At 42.0% G+C, this 20,105-nt stretch overlaps 1 protein-coding gene across 1 annotated transcript; it reads left to right on the top strand.

Annotated features, from left to right (window-relative positions):
* Nucleotides 1-1,924: 1,924 nt before the first annotated feature.
* Nucleotides 1,925-19,155, top strand: LOC120023658 (uromodulin-like). The gene is made up of 10 exons (XM_038967713.1): nucleotides 1,925-1,948; nucleotides 4,020-4,808; nucleotides 13,205-13,553; nucleotides 13,828-13,914; nucleotides 14,515-14,765; nucleotides 15,169-15,326; nucleotides 17,664-17,909; nucleotides 18,051-18,201; nucleotides 18,337-18,412; nucleotides 18,660-19,155. Exons 1-10 carry the CDS (start codon nucleotides 1,925-1,927, stop codon nucleotides 18,677-18,679), a joined length of 2,151 nt encoding a protein of 716 aa, XP_038823641.1. The 3' UTR covers nucleotides 18,680-19,155.
* The last annotated feature ends 950 nt before the right edge of the window (nucleotides 19,156-20,105 follow it).

Below are 20,105 nucleotides of genomic sequence, written 5' to 3'. Positions count from 1 at the left end.
AGTTGAGTCGTTCATATGTGAACTTTGAGTTGAGGCGTTCATATGTGAACTTTGAGTTGAATCGTTCATATGTGAACTTTGAGTTGAGTCGTTCATATGTGAACTTTGAGTTGAGTCGTTCATATGTGAACTTTGAGTTGAGGCGTTCATATGTGAACTTTGAGTTGAGGCGTTCATATGTGAACTTTGAGTTGAGGCGTTCATATGTGAACTTTGAGTTGAGTCGTTCATATGTGAACTTTGAGTTGAGTCGTTCATATGTGAACTTTGAGTGAAGTTGAATCACGAAGACATACAGAACACTATTTTAAGGTTTTATTTTTTTACCACATGGTTAAAGTGAGCTTAAAGTTAAGTTTATAATGGAGGATTTTTCCATCATCTTCATTAAACAAAGGCTTGTGTGGGAACATGAAATCCTTTAAGACGTTTTATACCAGTGCTAAGTCTCAATAATGAGGCTATTGACATTTAAAGACCCCAACATCCCTTTAAAAACTATGGTGGTGATGTCATTATTTCTACAGTGGGCTGGCTGAGCCCCTCCCCCTTTTTACAGGCACGCTATGATGATGTCACAGAGGGCAAATGACAATCCCATTTAAAACATTGAAAAATGATTTATAGAATACACTTGACCGCTGAAAGCACTCAATACAGAATTACCACATTCTTAGGCCCAATCCCCAATCGCTCCCTAAACCTAATGCCCTATGCACTTGTGGAGAAATGAGAGGATTTGATTGGTATAAGCAATATGGTTGAAACTTCCACCCCTAGCCTATCAGAGGGCAAGGCCTACCACCATAGTTTTACCTACACCTGTGGATAGGGCTTAGGGGTCCATTTGGGACAGATGTTGAATGGAGATGATGTTTATTTAAGTCAACAACAAGACATGTGAGTGGATCACAGAGAGAATGGTTTCACTCAGGTACAGGAAAAGAAACACAGTGGGTTCGGAAGTGATTGAACAATCATTGTGATTTATATGAATGGACACAAGCAGCTTCTCAGAAGCCTTCTTGTTGTCCATGAACTGGCCCTCGGGGATGACGCTGGCATTCAGTACTTTGTACCTGAATGAGGAGACAGTTTTAAGACAATCCAAGTTGTAATAGGTTGGTTATACAGTGAGGTCCAAAATGATTGACAGACTTGATAAAGATGAGCAATAATGACTGTATAAAATAAATAATTGAAATACTGAGCTATATTGTCTGCTACAAAAAATGAGGAAGTTATATTATTTTATACTAATACAATTGCCAGAGAAAGAGATCTTGTTTAACAAGTAATACGTTTTTCTCAAAAGGTAGAGGTCAACATAATTGACACCCCTAAAGACTCTTGTAAATAAAGTAGTCTTAGTTGTGTTTTATGTAGTTGTGGTCTGCTTCGTTGTGTTGTGGATACAGTAGCTAAGTTAAACAGTAGGCCTCAGCTTGGGTCCATGCTCAGTTCCAATGTTTTAGCTTATAGCTACTATTGGATATAAACAATCGTAGTAGTTTTCCATTGTTTGCTGTAAAACATTTTGATACATGCGCATTTGTAACGTTCCATATGAATGCCACATTGTCTCCAAGGTTACCATTGTTTGCATTGTGTGTGTGTTCACAACCTCTGTGTGACACTCTCCAGACAGGAAGTTCAGGCTGGCCTTTTCCTTGTAGTAGAGTGTATTCTTTTACAGTAGTCAGACACTGTCGCTGACTATCAAATAAATAACTCTACTTCTACTCTTCATATGCTTTTATTATAATACATTTTTGTTGTTGTATGTTTTTTATTTGTTTCTTGTGTTATTATTTTGATCATTATTGTTGTTATTATTATTATTATTGTTATTGTTATTATATTATTGTTGTTATTATTATTTATGTTTAAGACTTGTTTGTTATGATTTGTTTGCTCTTTACAAATGGAAGAGATGGGTGGGGGGAGGGTAGGGTTGTGGGTGGGGGGGTAGATGGAAAATTGGGTGAGAGGTGGGGTTAAAAGTGGGTGGGCAAGAAAATGCAAATTCCTGTTGTATGAATTACTGTTGTGAAAATATCATACCCCCAAGACATGCTAACCTGTTATTGACAATGGTGAGAAGTTAGCATGTCTTGGGGTATGATCATTGACCCTCTGTAACCTTCTCACTCACAGGTTCCTCTCTAGGTTTCTTCCTAGGTTTTGGCCTTTCTAGGGAGTTTTTCCTAGCCACCATGCTTCTACACCTGCATTGCTTGCTGTTTGGGGTTTTAGGCTGGGTTTCTGTACAGCACTTCGAGATATTAGCTGATGTACGAAGGGCTATATAAAATAAACTTGATTTGATTTGATCATAATTCATGATTCATTCAGGATTATCCGTAATCATGCTAGCATCCACATTAATGTAGAAGTGTTTCGAAACATATTCTATTCTTATTTACTGTGTAATAAAAATTACTAATTGTGTGTGTAGTTTGAGCCCAGATCCTGTACAATTAGACAGAGAGGGAGGGGGTAGAAAGAGAGAGAAAGAGAGTGGGGAAAGATAGAGAAAGAGAAAGGAGAGAGAGAGGGAGAGAGAGAAAGAAAGATAGAGAGAGAGAAAGGGGGGAGAGAGAGAGAGAAAGGAGGGAGGGAGAGAGAGAGAGATAGTGGGGAGAGATAGAGTGAGAGAGGGAACAGAGAGAGGGAGAGAGAGGGAGAGAAAGGAGAGAGAGAGAGAAAGAAAGAAAGAAGGAAAGGGAGAGAGACAGAAAGAGAAAGAGAGAGAGAAAGGAGAGAGAGAGAGAGAAAGGGAGAGAGAGCGAGAGAGAGAAAGAGAGAGAGAGAGAAAGGAGAGAGAGAGAAAGGGAGAGAGAGAGACAGAAAGAGAGAGAGAGAGAAAGGAGAGAGCGTGAAAGGAGAGAAAGGGCGGAGGTAAAGAGACATGGGGAGCTCTTTGTAAAGTCCTTGCGTAACTCAGGCTCACGTGGTCTGTAGTCACCCAAAACATGTGCTCACCTTGATGGGCTAGTTTTGGAGCTCCTGGTTGGGTGGGCAGAGGGGGTAAGGGTAACAGGTGTGTGTGTGTGTGTGTGTGTGTGTGTGTGTGTGTGTGTGTGTGTGTGTGTGTGTGTGTGTGTGTGTGTGTGTGTGTGTGTGTGTGTGTGTGTGTGTGTGTGTGTGTGTGTGTGTGTGTGTGTGTGTGAATGGATTGTGAAAACAAGGCGACATCTAGGTAGAGTTCCTCTGTCCAGTGTCTGTGTTCTTTTGCCCATCTTAATCTTTTCTTTTTATTGGCCAGTCTGAGATATGGCTTTTTCTTTGCAACTCTGCCTAGAAGGCCAGCATCCCAGAGTCGCCTCTTCACTGTTGACGTTGAGACTGGTGTTTTGCGGGTATTATTTCATGAAGCTGCCAGTTGAGGACTTGTGAGGCATCTGTTTCTCAAACTAGACACTCTAATGTACTTGTCCTCTTGCTCAGTTGTGCACCGGGGCCTCCCTCTCCTCTTTCTATTCTGGTTAGAGCCAGTTTGCTCTGTTCTGTGAAGGGAGTAGTACACAGTGCTATACGAGATCTTCAGTTTCTTGTCAATTTCTCGCATGGAATGAGCTTCATTTCTTAGAACAAGAATAGACTGATGAGTTTTTTAACAAAAGTCTTTGTTTCTGGACATTTTGAGCCTGTAATCGAACTCACAAATGCTGATGCTCCAGATACTCAACTAGTCTAAAGAAGGCCAGTTTTATTGCTTCTTTAAACAGAACAACAGTTTTGCAAAAGGGTTTTCTATTGATCAATTAGCCTTTTAAAATTATAAACTCAGCTAACACAATGTGCCATTGGAACACAGGAGTGTTGGTTGCTGATAATGGGCCTCTGTACGCCTATGTAGATATTCCACAAAAAATATGCCGTTTCCAGTTACAATAGTAATTTACAACATTAACAATGTCTACACTGTATTTCTGATCAATTTGATGTTATTTTAATGGACAAAAATTTTGCTTTTCTTTCAAAAACAAGGACATTTCTAAGTGACCCCAAACCAGCTGGTGGAGCCTGGTACAGGCGGGTCTAAACAAGGCTTCTGGTCTGAGGATCGTAGCGACACAGAGCTGGTGGAGCCTGGTACAGGTGGGTCTAAACAAGGCTTCTGGTCTGAGGATCGTAGCGACACAGAGCTGGTGGAGCCTGGTACAGGTGGGTCTAAACAAGGCTGCTGGTCTGAGGATCGTAGCGACACAGAGCTGGTGGAGCCTGGTACAGGTGGGTCTAAACAAGGCTTCTGGTCTGAGGATCGTAGCGACACAGAGCTGGTGGAGCCTGGTACAGGTGGGTCTAAACAAGACTGCTGGTCTGAGGATCGTAGCGACACAGAGCTGGTGGAGCCTGGTACAGGTGGGTCTAAACAAGACTGCTGGTCTGAGGATCGTAGCGACACAGAGATGGTGGAGCCTGGTACCGGTGGGTCTAAACAAGGCTTCTGGTCTGAGGATCGTAGCGACACAGAGCTGGTGGAGCCTGGTACAGGTGGGTCTAAACAAGGCTTCTGGTCTGAGGATCGTAGCGACACAGAGCTGGTGGAGCCTGGTACAGGTGGGTCTAAACAAGACTGCTGGTCTGAGGATCGTAGCGACACAGAGCTGGTGGAGCCTGGTACAGGTGGGTCTAAACAAGACTGCTGGTCTGAGGATCGTAGCGACACAGAGCTGGTGGAGCCTGGTACAGGTGGGTCTAAACAAGACTGCTGGTCTGAGGATCGTAGCGACACAGAGCTGGTGGAGCCTGGTACAGGTGGGTCTAAACAAGACTGCTGGTCTGAGGATCGTAGCGGCACGGTGTGGAAACACTCTGGAGGTGAGAACACGTTACCTCAATGTCTGACTGGAGGTTGTTCAACACTGGAAGAGTTTAGACTATAACTGATCCTTAATGGTAGTAGGTCTGTGTATAAGACCTGAATGTTAGTAGGTCTGTGTATAAGACCTTAATGTTAGTAGGTCTGTGTATAAGACCTGAATGTTAGTAGGTCTGTGTATAAGACCTTAATGTTAGTAGGTCTGTGTATAAGACCTGAATGTTAGTAGGTCTGTGTATAAGACCTTAATGTTAGTAGGTCTGTGTATAAGACCTTAATGTTAGTAGGTCTGTGTATAAGACCTTAGTGTTAGTAGGTCTGTGTATAAGACCTTAGTGTTAGTAGGTCTGTGTATAAGACCTTAATGTTAGTAGGTCTGTGTATAAGACCTTAGTGTTAGTAGGTCTGTGTATAAGACCTTAGTGTTAGTAGGTCTGTGTATAAGACCTTAATGTTAGTAGGTCTGTGTATAAGACCTTAGTGTTAGTAGGTCTGTGTATAAGACCTTAATGTTAGTAGGTCTGTGTATAAGACCTTAATGTTAGTAGGTCTGTGTATAAGACCTTAATGTTAGTAGGTCTGTGTATAAGACCTTAATGTTAGTAGGTCTGTGTATAAGACCTGAATGTTAGTAGGTCTGTGTATAAGACCTTAATGTTAGTAGGTCTGTGTATAAGACCTTAATGTTAGTAGGTCTGTGTATAAGACCTTAGTGTTAGTAGGTCTGTGTATAAGACCTTAGTGTTAGTAGGTCTGTGTATAAGACCTTAATGTTAGTAGGTCTGTGTATAAGACCTTAGTGTTAGTTAATCTGTCTTCTCCAACAGCTTATTCATGCTGTCTTCTCCAACAGCTTATTCATGCTGTCAACTCCAACAGCTTATAATTGCTGTCTTCTCCAAAATTTATTCATGCTGTCTACTCCAACAGCTTATTCATGCTTACTCCAACAGCTTATTCATGCTGTCTACTCCAATAGCTTATTCATGCTTACTCCAACAGCTTATTCATGCTGTCTACTCCAACAGCTTATTCATGCTTACTCCAACAGCTTATTCATGCTGTCTACTCCAATAGCTTATTCATGGTTACTCCAACAGCTTATTCATGCTGTCTTCTCCAACATCTTATTCATGCTTACTCCAACAGTTTATTCATGTTGTCAACTCCAACAGCTTATTCATGCTGTCTACTCCAACACCTTTTCTTGCTGTCAACTCCAACAGCTTATTATTGCTGTCTACTCCAACAGCTTATTATTGCTGTCTACTCCAACAGCTTATTCATGTTTTCTCCAACAGCTTATTCATGCTGTCTACTCCAACACCTTTTCTTGCTGTCAACTCCAACGGCGTATTATTGCTGTCTATTCCAACAGCTTATTCATGCTGTCTACTCCAACAGCTTGTTATTGCTGTCTACTCCAACAGCTTATTATTGCTGTCTACTCCAACAGTTTATTCTTGCTGTATACTCCAACAGCTTATTATTGCTGTCTACTCCAACAGCTTATTCTTGCTGTATACTCCAACAGCGTATTCTTGCTGTCTACTCCAACAGCTTATTATTTCTGTCTACTCCAACAGCTTATTCATGCTTGCTCCAACAGCTTATTCATGCTTACTCCAACACCTTATTCATGCTGTCTATTCCAACAGCTTATTCATGCTGTCTACTCCAACAGCTTGTTATTGCTGTCTACACCAACAGCTTATTATTGCTTTCTACTCCAACAGCTTATTCTTGCTGTCTTCTCCAACAGCTTATTCATGCTGTCTACTCCAACAGCTTATTCACGCTACTCCAACAGCTTATTCATGCTGTCTATTCCAACAGCTTATTCTTGCTGTCTTCTCCAACAGCTTATTCATGCTGTCTACTCCAACAGCTTATTCATGCTGTCTACTCTAACAGCTTATTCTTGTTGTCTACTCCAACAGCTTATTCATGCTGTCTACTCCAACAACTTATTCTTGCTGTCTACTCCAACAGCTTATTCATGCTGTCTAATCCAACAGCTTATTATTGCTGTCTACTCCAACAGCTTATTCATGCTTACTCCAACAGCTTATTCATGCTTACTCTGTCACGCCCTGGCCTTAGTATTATTTGTTTTATTTATTATTTTAGTTAGGTCAGGGTGTGACATGGGGTATGTGTGTATTTTGGGGTATTATATGGTAGAGGGGGTGTTGGTTGTAGTTTATGGTTTTGTGTTGAGTGTATGTATCTAGCTGTGTCTATGGGTGTGTAGTTTTCTAGGAAAGTCTATGGTGGCCGGAATGGGTTCTCAATTAGAGACAGCTGATTTCTGTTGTCTCTAATTGGGAGCCATATTTAAGGCTGCCATAGGCTTTAGCTATTTGTGGGTGTTTGTTTCCTGTGACAGTGTTTGGGCCACACAGGACTGTTTGAGGTTAGTCACGTTTGTTGTTTTGTATTTTGTAGTGTTTTCTTGTTATTTACATTAAACATGTACAATTACCAATCCGCATCTTGGTCCGATCCATGCTCCTCCTCGTCTGAGGAGGAGAACGACATTGACAGCCGTTACATACTCCAACAGCTTATTCTTGCTGTCTACTCCAACAGCTTATTCTTGCTGTCTACTCCAACAGCTTATTCATGCTGTGTACTCCAACATCTTATTCATGCTGTCTACTCCAACAGCATATTCATGCTGTCTACTCCAACAGCTGGCTCAACAGCTGGCTTGTTAAAAACAAGTGAAATTCATGATCCATGTTTAGTCAATGTTCTGGACACTTCCAAGCTGTCTTACCAAAGCAGTAGAACTATTAGTCATATTGGTGTGTTGAAATAGTGCTGTTTGAGTTCCACCGTAGAAGAACACAATAAAAGTCTCCAGAATGACCATGACAGTCTGAATATTAGTTTATGATGGTCTTTTTAATGACTCCACATGGGTAGTGCCTTTTAATATGAATGTGTTTATGCTTGTGTATGTACTATTGTTGTCTCTAGTTACCTAGACATCGATTATTTTTCACTGCAGGATCTTGCGCCATCATCGACTACCAAACAGAAGATTAGAATCCTGCCAACTGTCCTGTGTGTATCCTGTTGTTGGAGATGTTAGTTTAAGATCCATTACAGGATCCTATACTCATGCCAACTGTCCTGTGCACAAAATCTATGGTGTCTTGTTCATGTTCGTGTCAGCAGTCAACAGACTCTTTTTATTTTGATAGTTTAAAGATGAAACACAACTCATTGGTGAGAGGTGCCACCGCTAACAGTTTGTAGATGTTGGAACATACATCCCCCCATGTTATTCCTAAGGAAAAAACATTTAGATGCACATTCTAATAGTACATCATACAACAACAAAAAATTGGCCTGTTTCAATAGCCTGTTGAAGCAAATAAAGAATGACTATGAGGAAGTCCTTTCCCTCCAGGTTGAGGAGAATGCAAGCTCATTGGAGAGGTTACGTCTGCCCCATTACATCCCTCACATCCTTGCCACCTTATACAGGAGAAACCTTATCAATTGAAATGAGCCAATTATATGTAACGATGTCACATCAATACTTATACTAAAACATGTTTGCAGTTGCGCAGCGGTCTAAGGCACTGCATCTCAGTGCAAGAGGTGTCACTGCAGTCCCTGGTTCAAATCCAGGCTGCATCACATCCGACCGTGATTGGGAGTCCCATAGGGTGACGCACAATTGGCTCAGCGTTGTCTGGGGTAGGCCGTCATTGTAAATAAGAATTTGTTCTTAACTGACTTGCCTTGTTAAATAAATTAAAAATATATTTTTTTAAAGACTCCTCAGACAAGGATGTTTCTCCACAAGCGTGGTCAGTGTGTGTGAGCGACTGCTTGGCAAGTCCAAACAATAGGTGTACCCTACACCCACAGGCTCTGGCTTTCTGCAGTGCTGAATGCTGAGTTGGGCTTGTGGATTCTTCATTCCAGAATTCTGAGGTTAAAAAAAAGAAGCATTAAATAATGGGACACTTACTAGAACTAAACAACATGCTAATGTGTGGTTTGAGACAGGGAGATGTCTGTCCCCTCAGTCTCAATGACACATGTATACTCAAAGTTACCAATACATCAATCCAACAAAATAATTTCCCAAAGTTTTAGGCAAATGTTTTAAGAGAACTTTGAAAACAAAATGATAAATTAGACATTTAAGCAAACAAAGATTAATATTTTGCAAGATATTTAATGGTCTACAAGGCTGAAAATGAAATTTGATAAATGTACCTTACAGTAGCACCCACTGAAAATCACACTTGCTGTTGTCTTTTCTCTGTCTTGAATCAACAGAGAGATTCTCAGACTATTGGTCTGCTGCATTCACCCACTTTTATCCACAAATAATCTCATTTAAACATCAATTCTATACCTTTGCTTGTCGTTCACGCCTACTGGCACCACACCAGAGACGTCACTCTGATCTACTTTCCTTCCCAGACAAGGTGTGAAGATGTTTGCTCTTATTTGAATTTCAAATATTTGAAACAGTCATTTCCGTCTTCGGCATATGTATATAAATCAAGCAGGCTTGGTTCCTTTCTACCACAAACAAAGGCTCACTCCAGACTGGTAAGATGTACTTTATTGTTTCTGAGATTGTGATGCGCTGTCCGTCAGGAAAGATATAAAGATTCCTCCGTCAACTCCAGAGAACAGAGAACAGCGTTTCTACCAGCCCTGCGTTAGACATGCATTTCATGACTTCTGGTTTGAAGGCACCCAAATAGGAAATCTCTCCTGATTGACTGGGCCAGTTATTTGGGGAAGATTTGACTGTTAATAGTGAGTTATTAGCTAAATCAAACACCTCTCTCCCCTTGCAATGTTGTACCACAGGTGTCCGTGGTAACCAAAATATCACAAGAAGGTAGGTTTTATAATTTCCTCAGGATTACAGTACTACAGCACTACAGTACTACAGTACTACAGAATTACAGTACTACAGCATGAATATTTGTGTCTGTATTTGGTTAATGCTTTATTGTATTTGTAGAGATATCTGAGAAGACAATTAACAACCAATCAGTCACATCGAAGGCCACTGAAATCAGTTCACAGAGGTAAGTGCTCTCTCTCAACTAGAAGAATCCACTTTGTCCTAACCAAAATATGATTTCAATAATATAATTAAGCAATAACGAGGAGGTGTGGTATATGGCCAATATACCACATCCAAGGGCTGTTGTTAAGCACGACGCAACACGGAGTGCCTGGACACAGCCCTTAGCCTTGGTGTTTTGGCCAAATATCACAAACCCACGAGGTGGCTTACTGCTTTTATAAACTGGTTACCAACGTAATTAGAGCAGTAAAAAGACATGTTTTGTCATACACGTGGTATAGCAATTTGTGACATCGGCTGATGTAAAAATGGCTTTATAAATGCATTTGATTGATTGATTGATATACCATGGCTTTCAGACAATCAGAATTCATGGCTCGAAACACCCGGTTTATAATGTAGTTTATGTTTGCGTAACATACAGTTGAAGTTGGAAGTTTAACTACACTTATGTTGGAGCCATTTAAAACTCATTTTTCAACCACTCCACAAATGTATTGTTAACAAACTACAGTTTTGGCATGTCAGTTAGGACATCTACTTTGTGCATGACACAAGTAATTGTTTACAGACAGATTATTTCACTTATAATTCACTGTATCACAATTCCAGTGGGTCAGAAGTTTACATACACTAAGTTGACTGTGCCTTTAAACAGCTTGGAAAATTCCAGAAAATTATGTCATGGCTTTAGAAGCTTCTGATAGTCTAATTGACATTATTTGAGTCACTTGAAGGTTTACCTGTATAGAACTGTTTGGCCATAATGACCATCGTTATGTTTGGAGGAAAAAGGGGGACGCTTGCAAGCCGAAGAACACCATCCCAACTGTGAAGCACGGGGGTGGCAGCATCATGTTGTGGGGGTGCTTTGCTGCAGGAGGGAATGATGCACTTCACAAAATAGATGGCATCATGAGGGAGGAAATTATGTGGATATATTGAAGCAACATCTCAAGACATCAGTCAGGAAGTTAAAGCTTGGTCGCAAATGGGTCTTCCAAATGGACAATGACCCCAAGCATACTTCCAAAGTTGTGGCAAAATGGCTTAAGGACAACAAAGTCAAGGTATTGGAGTGTCCATCACAAGTCCTGACCTCAATCTTATCGAAAATTTGTGGGCAGAACTGAAAAAGCGTGTGCGAGTAAGAAGGCCTACAAACCTGACTCAGTTACACCAGCTCTGTCAGGAGGAATGGGCCAAAATTCACCCAACTTATTGTGGAAAGCTTGTGGAAGGCTACCCGAAACGTTTGACCCAAGTTAAACAATATAAAGGCAACGCTACCAAGTACTAATTGAGTGAATGTAAACTTCTGACCCACTGGGAATGCGATGAAAGAAATTAAAGCTGAAATAAATAATTCTCTCAGCTATTATTCTGACATTTCACATTCTCAAAATAGTGGTGATCCTAACTGACCTAAGACAGGCAATTTCTATTCGGATTAAATGTCAGGAATTGTGAAAAACTGAGTTTAAGTGTCTTTGGCTAAGGTGTATGTAAACCTCCGACTTCAACTGTATTACAATGGCTTTGGAGTGTGATGACGCTACTTACTCGACCTGACTGTGTTTTAACCTTTGACAAGCTCAGAGTGTGTTGCTGTTTATCACATTGTTGGTATATTCATCAATACTGTTTGAGACGCGTTTCCACTGCCCCCCTCACTTTGCTCCTCAGTGTATTCACATTTTTACACTTCTGCTTTGTATCATTTTTTTCAGTCGTGTGTCTGAGCTGAACAGAATGATGTCATCGGGTGTTCTGATGATGCTCCTGTTCTTTAAGCATGTTACTGCAGACAACTCAGGTAAAGGGTTGATTGGCTTATTCCCGTTTAGGTAACGGAATGAGAGCTTCACTCAGAATATTGTTGCTCCCCAGTGTTTTATTCCCGCAGCCAAAACAGCAACGTTCCGTGTGCAGGTCTCTCATTCCTTTATCGCACTGTATGAGGACACAAGGCGAGACACAGATGCAGACACCGGTGGCAGATGGTTTGAGTCTTTGATATTTATTGAACAATCCAAAAGGGGTACAGAGTGGCAGGCAGGCTCAAGGTCAGGGCAGGCAGAACGGTCAGGCAGGCAGGTACGGAGTCCAGAAAACAGGCAAGGGTCAAAACCGGGAGGACTAGTAAAAGGAGAATAGCAAAAGAAGTACGGGAACAACACATACAAGACGAACTGGCACAGAGAGACAGGAAACACAGGGATAAATACACTGGTACAGAGAGACAGGAAACACAGGGATATATACACTGGTACAGAGAGACAGGAAACACAGGGATAAATACACTGGCACAGAGAGACAGGAAACACAGGGATATATACACTGGTACAGAGAGACAGGAAACACAGGGATATATACACTGGTACAGAGAGACAGGAAACACAGGGATATATACACTGGTACAGAGAGACAGGAAACACATACAAGACGAACTGGCACAGAGAGACAGGAAACATAGGGATATATACACTGGTACAGAGAGACAGGAAACACAGGGATATATACACTGGTACAGAGAGACAGGAAACACAGTGATAAATACACTGGTACAGAGAGACAGGAAACACAGGGATAAATACACTGGTACAGAGAGACAGGAAACACAGGGATAAATACACTGGTACAGAGAGACAGGAAACACAGGGATAAATACACTGGTACAGAGAGACAGGAAACACAGGGATAAATACACTGGTACAGAGAGACAGGAAACACAGGGATAAATACACTGGTACAGAGAGACAGGAAACACAGGGATATATACACTGGTACAGAGAGACAGGAAACACAGGGATAAATACACTGGCACAGAGAGACAGGAAACACAGGGATATATACACTGGTACAGAGAGACAGGAAACACAGGGATATATACACTGGTACAGAGAGACAGGAAACACAGGGATATATACACTGGTACAGAGAGACAGGAAACACATACAAGACGAACTGGCACAGAGAGACAGGAAACACAGGGATATATACACTGGTACAGAGAGACAGGAAACACAGGGATATATACACTGGCACAGAGAGACAGGAAACACAGGGATATATACACTGGCACAGAGAGACATGAAACACAGGGATATATACACTGGCACAGAGAGACAGGAAACACAGGGATATATACACCAGGGATAATAAGTGACACCTGGAGGGGGTGGAGACAATCACAAGGACAGGTGAATCAGATCAGGGTGTGACACACTGTATTCATTATTTTAGCCTAATTCTCAAGTTCAGGATGTAGATATCACCCTCGTTCTCTTTATTGCCAGAGTTTCAATTGGCGTTCCACCACCAACAACAACCAGGTTAATGGGGGCTCACACTGCGACCAGAGCATCAACTTTCAGGGCTGGTATCGCCTGTTCCTGGGGCACACCAGCGTTCAGATGCCAGAGAGGTGTGTGGAGATTAACATGTGTGGAACCCACGCCCCCCTGTGGCTCACAGAGCCCCATCCCCAGCTGTCAGACAGGGTGGTTCAGAGGGGCGTCTGTGGGAGCTGGTCTGGTAACTGCTGCTTGTTTAAACAACCTCCCATCCATGTCAAAGCCTGCTATGGAAACTACTATGTCTACAAGTTGGTTCCTGCAATAAACTGCCACTTGGCCTACTGTGCAGGTATGACATCATAATGTCCTTGTCACTGTTTCTTAAAGACATTAAGAATGTTCCAAGGTGTCCAATTCAGTCTCTGAACCCAGAACCAAGTCTCTGTATATATATTGACAGTATGTCAAGAGAGACTTTAGACACTCCACAACGGTTGCGTAAACATTTTTGTGCAACTCAGCTGTGGTTTCACAACCGTAGTGACAAATACATTGTACATCAGTCGTATAACCTGAGTGTGTCACAGCAAATCCATGAACGCCCCTCCCCTCTGCTGTTCCAGACGTCAACACCAAGGTGTGTTCTACCTGTAGAGATGATGACACCTGTAGGAGTGAGGATAAGATCACCTGGAGGTGTGAGAGGAAAGGTGAATGTTAAGAAGAACACATCGTACTCCTCAGTGATTGATTGACTTATTGGGGAAAAGATGCACTGAGTACAGACCGGGGGTCAAATCCATTTCCAACGTTTTCCAACTTCTGATGGAATACATACAACACTGAGAAAACAACACAGCATATAGTCAATAAATAACTACAACAAATAGATGCAGGAATATGAAAATACAGTCAACCTGTTCTGATCCGTTCATGTTGTCCTCATGGACATGAATAAATCTATTATCATTATCAACAAAAACTCTAACAGCTAAGACGGCCTCGGGAGCCAGACCTCTGCCTTCACTTTTCTGATGTAGCAGAGGCATTAATGCAGTCACACTAAGAGCTACTCAACTTTGTCCAAAGATGAACTCTGACCTATCCTTTAACCCCCCGGGACTGGGACAGTTTAATAGGCAGTGGGAGACTATTCCACAACAGAATACCAGTGTAGTAGGAGGAACGAGTTCCTGCCGCACTATTTGCTCTTGACACCTGGCTGACATCATTTTGTATTCTCTTGTTTTTCTCTCTTCCTCTCTTTCATTCTTTCTCTACTCCCCCTCTCTATCTACCTTTTATAACAGCCCCTACACCTACACCTACACCACCTCGGATAACTGTTACCACCACCAATCCTCCTATCATGGCCCCAGAGGTGGTGTGTGGGCAGAGCATGATACAGGTGGGTCTAAACAGGGCTAACCTGAGGGCCGCTGGTCTGAACGCTTCCACAGCTCACCTGGCCGACTCTAGGTGCTCCGCCCACGAGGATCGTAACGGCACGGTGTGGTACCAGGTGGAGCGCAGGGAGGGACGCTGTGGAAACACCCTGGAGGTGAGAACATGTTACCTCAATGTCTGACTGGAGGTTGTTCAACACTGGAAGAGTTTAGACTATAACTGATCCTTAATGTTAGTAGGTCTGTGTATAAGACCTTAATGTTAGTAGGTCTGTGTATAAGACCTTAATGTTAGTAGGTCTGTGTATAAGACCTTAGTGTTAGTAGGTCTGTGTATAAGACCTGAATGTTAGTAGGTCTGTGTATAAGACCTTCATGTTAGTAGGTCTGTGTATAAGACCGTAGTGTTAGTAGGTCTGTGTATAAGACCTTAATGTTAGTAGGTCTGTGTATAAGACCTGAATGTTAGTAGGTCTGTGTATAAGAACTTAATGTTAGTAGGTCTGTGTATAAGACCTGAGTATTAATTTAACTGTGAACACTTTTCTTCTATTTCAGACTAACACCACCCATGCTGTCTACTCCAACAGCTTATTTGTTTATCCAGTAGATGGGAGGAATGACTCTCTCTCCCGACCCGTGAGCTTTCCTCTCTCCTGTGTCTATCCTCTGGGGACAGAGAGCAGTCTGAATGTGGCCATCAGACCCTACCTACTGTGAGAAAATACACAGAATGTTTATTAAGTTTATTCTGACAGAACAGTCATTACGAAATCAAACTGTTTTCGAATAATTCTGTCTTCTGGTTTCCAATTGAAGATATTGTTATACATGAAACACCTACATTAAGATATATAATAAGTGTTTGGAAGTCTTAAGGGGGGCTCCCGGGTGGAGCAGCGGTCTAAGCAGGGCTAGAGGCGTCACTGCAGACACCCTGTTTCAAATCCAGGCTGTATCACAACCGGCTGTGATTGGGAGTCCCATAGGGTGGCGCACAATTGTCCCAGCGTCGTCCGTGTTTGGCTGGTGTAGGCCGTCATTGTAAATAAGAATTTGTTCTTAACCTTTACAGCCCCGGCGTTCCGCTAGCGGAACTCCTCCCACATTCCACTGAAAAGGCAGAGCGCGAAATTCAAAAAGTATTTTTTTGAAATATTTAACTTTCACACATTAACAAGTCCAATACAGCAAATGAAAGATACACATCTTGTGAATCCAGTCAACATGTCCGATTTTTTAAATGTTTTACAGCGAAAACACCACATATATTTATGTTAGCTCACCACCAAATACAAAAAAGGACAGACATTTTTCACAGCACAGGTAGCATGCACGAAACCAACCAAACTAACCAAGAACCAACCAAACTAACCAAGAAACAACGTCATCAGATGATAGTCCTATAACATGTTACACAATAAATCTATGTTTTGTTCGAAAAATTTGCATATTTGAGGTATAAATCAGTTTTACATTGCTGCTACCATCACAGCTACCGTCAGAAATAGCACCGAAGCAGCCAGAGTAATTATAGAGACCAACGTGAAATACCTAAATACTCATCAAAAACATTTCTGAAAAATCGATGGTGTACAGCAAATTAAAGACAAACATCTTGTGAATCCAGCCAATATTTCCGATTTTTTAAGTGTTTTACAGCGAAAACACAATATAGCATTATATTAGCTTACTACAATAGCCTACCACACAACCGCATTCATTCATCAAGGCACGTTAGCGATAGCAATAGGCACGTTAGCGTTAGCGAATAAACCAGCAAAAGATATTAATTTTCACTAACCTTCATAAACCTTCCTCAGATGACAGTCCTATAACATCAGGTTAAACATACACTTATGTTTTGTTCGAAAATGTGCATATTTAGAGCTGAAATCAGTGGTTATCCATTATGCTAACGTAGCATATTTTTCCCAGAATGTGCGGATATTTCTATTAGACTCTCACCTATTCTGACCAAATAGCTATTCATAAACATTACAAAAAAATACATGTTGTATAGGAAACGATAGATTCATTAGTTCTTAATGCAATCGCAGTGTTAGAATTCTAAAAATATCTTCATTACGACATCCAGCTTACGTTATAGCCAGAGAGTGGCCAAATTCTGGGCGCAAAACTACTAATACACAGTTCGACAGATATATGAAATAGCATCACAAAATGGATCCTACTTTTGGTGATCTTCCATCAGAATGTTGTACAAGGGGTCCTTTGTCCAGAACCGTCTTTGTTTGGTATTAGAACGTCGTTTTTCCCTCTTGAATTAGCAAGCACACTGGCCAAGTGGCGCGAAGCTATCCTTCCTGAACATATGCAGACAAAGCAACACGCCTAACGTCCCGAAAAAATTTCAATAATCTAATAAAACTATATTGAAAAAACATACTTTACGATGATATTGTGACATGTATCAAATAAAATCAAAGCCGGAGATAGTATTCGCCTATAACGACAGTTTTTCAGAAGGCAATTACAGGTCCCAGCACGCGCCTTCCAGAAAACCGAAAATGGAGGACACGTCATTCCAAGAGGATTCATTCCATCTCAGACCAAGATAATCAACTCATTTCTTCTCTCACTTCCTCTTGACATCTAGGGGAAGGTGTATGACGTGCAAGTATAGTCATACGTATCATGCCCATTTATAGGCAGGTCCTTGAACAGAGCATCGAATTCAGACTTTCCACTTCCTGGTCAGAAAGTGTGCTGCCAAATGAGTTCTGTTTTACCCACAGACAAAATTCAAACGGTTTTAGAAACTAGAGAGTGTTTTCTATCCAATAGTAATAATAATATGCATATTGTACGAGCAAGAATTGAGTACGAGGCCGTTTAAATTGGGCACGATTTTCCCCCAAAGTGAAAACAGCGCCCTCTGTCCTCAACAGGTTTTAACTGACTTGCCAAGTTAAATAAAGGTTCAATAATAAAATATTTGTTCACACGTTTTTTGTAATAACTTTGATATCTGAAGTTATCAAACTGTCTAATATCTGATGTTATTTGGCTTCATGTTCACCTCTTGATAGGAATAGTCGTGGAGCTGTTGGAGTCGGTGCCAAGGCCAGAGCCTCCATGTTTCTGTATCGTAACTCCAACTACACAGAGTCTTACCCAGCTGGTGAAGTCCTCCTGCCGATTGGTTCCACTCTGCGCGTGGGCGTGTCCGTAGAGGAGTCCGGGATGGAGCGTTTTGTTGTTGTTCTAAGGGACTGCTATGCCAACCAATCCCCCAACCCTGATAATCTCCCGCGGACCTACATGATTCAGGACAGGTCCATGACTCTATTCATCAGCTGTTTGCATGTCTATGTGTGTTTGTTTTGTGTGTGAAGTATGGTATGTTTGTTGCTGTGTACGGTCTGTGTAGCCGTGCATGCCTTGAACCCTTTGCTGTTTCTTGGCTCTTCTCCCAGGTGTCCTACAAATCGTACCCAGGTGACCATGGAGGAAAGCGGCTCGTCCCTCAGGGCTCGCTTCTCTGCTGCGTTGCAGGTGGACTACCGTTACTTCTTCCTGCACTGCAGCCTCAGCCTGTGTGACCAGAGGAGCTCCTCCTGCACTCCAGTGAGTCCTCAACTCCTCCACAGTCTCTCTCTGACTCTTTGACTTTTGTGTTTAGTCTCTATGACGCAGTGCTTGGTCTCTCTGACGTAGTACTTGGTCTCTCTGACGTAGTGGTTTGTCTCTTTCTCTCTACAGGTGTGCTCTGGAAGGAAATCTCGCTCTGTGTCTGATACTGTCCTCCTCAAGCCCATAGCCATCGGGCCAATCAGCTGTGAGTAATTCATTCCAGTTTAGTTCATAAGCTAATATACCACCAAGGCTTTAGGCAATAAGTAGCTGACTGCTGTCGCCAAGCTGTGTTTTAGCGACCACCTGCTGGGTGCCAGAGAACGGTGGCTATTTCACAGATTCAACATGTAGATTCTTTGGGAAATGATCAGGAAAATGATGGTCTGGTCAGAGGAACTGTCGTTCTGGTGTGTTTCCTCTCTAACAGTCAGATTCTCTTTGGCCCCCAGGGGCCCAGAGCCTGGAGTGAGCCTTGGGACCCCCAGCATATGACGGATGGCAGGGGGCCAGAGTCTGGAGTGAGCCTTGGGACCCCCAGCATATGAAGGATGGGTTCCCTCCTGCATTACTCCCCTGATCTCCATCCCAACCTACAGCCCAGTGTAACTTTCAAGGGCACAGAAATACTTTGATTCTAGTAATGAATTTCTGCACTACAGTGTGATTTCATTGTACTGTGTATGTTGTATACACATAGACTTGCATTGTTTTAGGACTGATCATTTCCTCAAATCATTGCAAGTTCCAACCAAACCTGAGTTGCTGTGTGTGTATGTTCAGATTCTAAGTAATGAATTGATGCACTACAGTGTGATTTCATTGTACTGCGTAGTTGTATACACATAGACTTGCATTGTTTTAGGACTGATCATTTCCCCTAACCTGAGTTGCTGTGTGTGTATGCTGTGATTTGATGATGTCAATAAATAACTCTGTATGATGATGCTCATTGTCTAATGATTGTCTATTTAACAGGTTGTAAACATAGAAATAAACATGTCTATATGTATTATAAGGCAGGTTAAACACATATTTACAAAAGGCAGAACAACGGGGGACTAATTGACCATAGAGGATTTTGGGAAAACTGGCTAAACTTGTTAAAGACAAGTGACATTCATGATATGTATTTAGTCAATGTACTGAACACTTCCTAGGTTGTTTTACCAAAGCAGGAAGACTGATTGGTGTATTGAACTAGTGCTGTTTAAGTTCCACTGTAGAAAAACACAATGAAAGACTTCAGAATGACCATGACAGTCTGAGTAGTAGTTTATGATGCTCCTTTCTTATGGCTCCATTGTTACTGTTGGTTGAGGACCTTCCACTTCTCTCCATTGTTACTGTTGGTTGAGGACCTTCCACCTCTCTCCATTGTTACTGTTGGTTGAGGACCTTCCATGTCTCTCCATTGTTACTGTTGGTTGAGGACCTTCCACTTCTCTCCATTGTTACTATTGGTTGAGGACCTTCCACTTCTCTTCATTGTTACTGTTGGTTAAGGACCTTCCACCTCTCTCCATTGTTACTGTTGGTTGAGGACCTTCCATGTCTCTTCATTGTTACTGTTGGTTGAGGACCTTCCACCTCTCTCCATTGTTACTGTTGGTTGAGGACCTTCCACCTCTCTCCATTGTTACTGTTGGTTGAGGACCTTCCACGTCTCTCCATTGTTACTGTTGGTTGAGGACCTTCCACGTCTCTCCATTGTTACTGTTGGTTGAGGACCTTCCACCTCTCTCCATTGTTACTGTTGGTTGAGGACCTTCCACTTCTCTCCATTGTTACTGTTGGTTGAGGACCTTCCACTTCTCTCCATTGTTACTGTTGGTTGAGGACCTTCCACCTCTCTCCATTGTTACTGTTGGTTGAGGACCTTCCACCTCTCTCCATTG

This window comes from Salvelinus namaycush, chromosome 2 (assembly GCF_016432855.1).
Source record: "Salvelinus namaycush isolate Seneca chromosome 2, SaNama_1.0, whole genome shotgun sequence".
NCBI lineage: Eukaryota > Metazoa > Chordata > Actinopteri > Salmoniformes > Salmonidae > Salvelinus > Salvelinus namaycush.
Note: the sequence above shows the minus strand (reverse complement) of the source record. Positions and strands in the feature narration are given on the sequence as shown.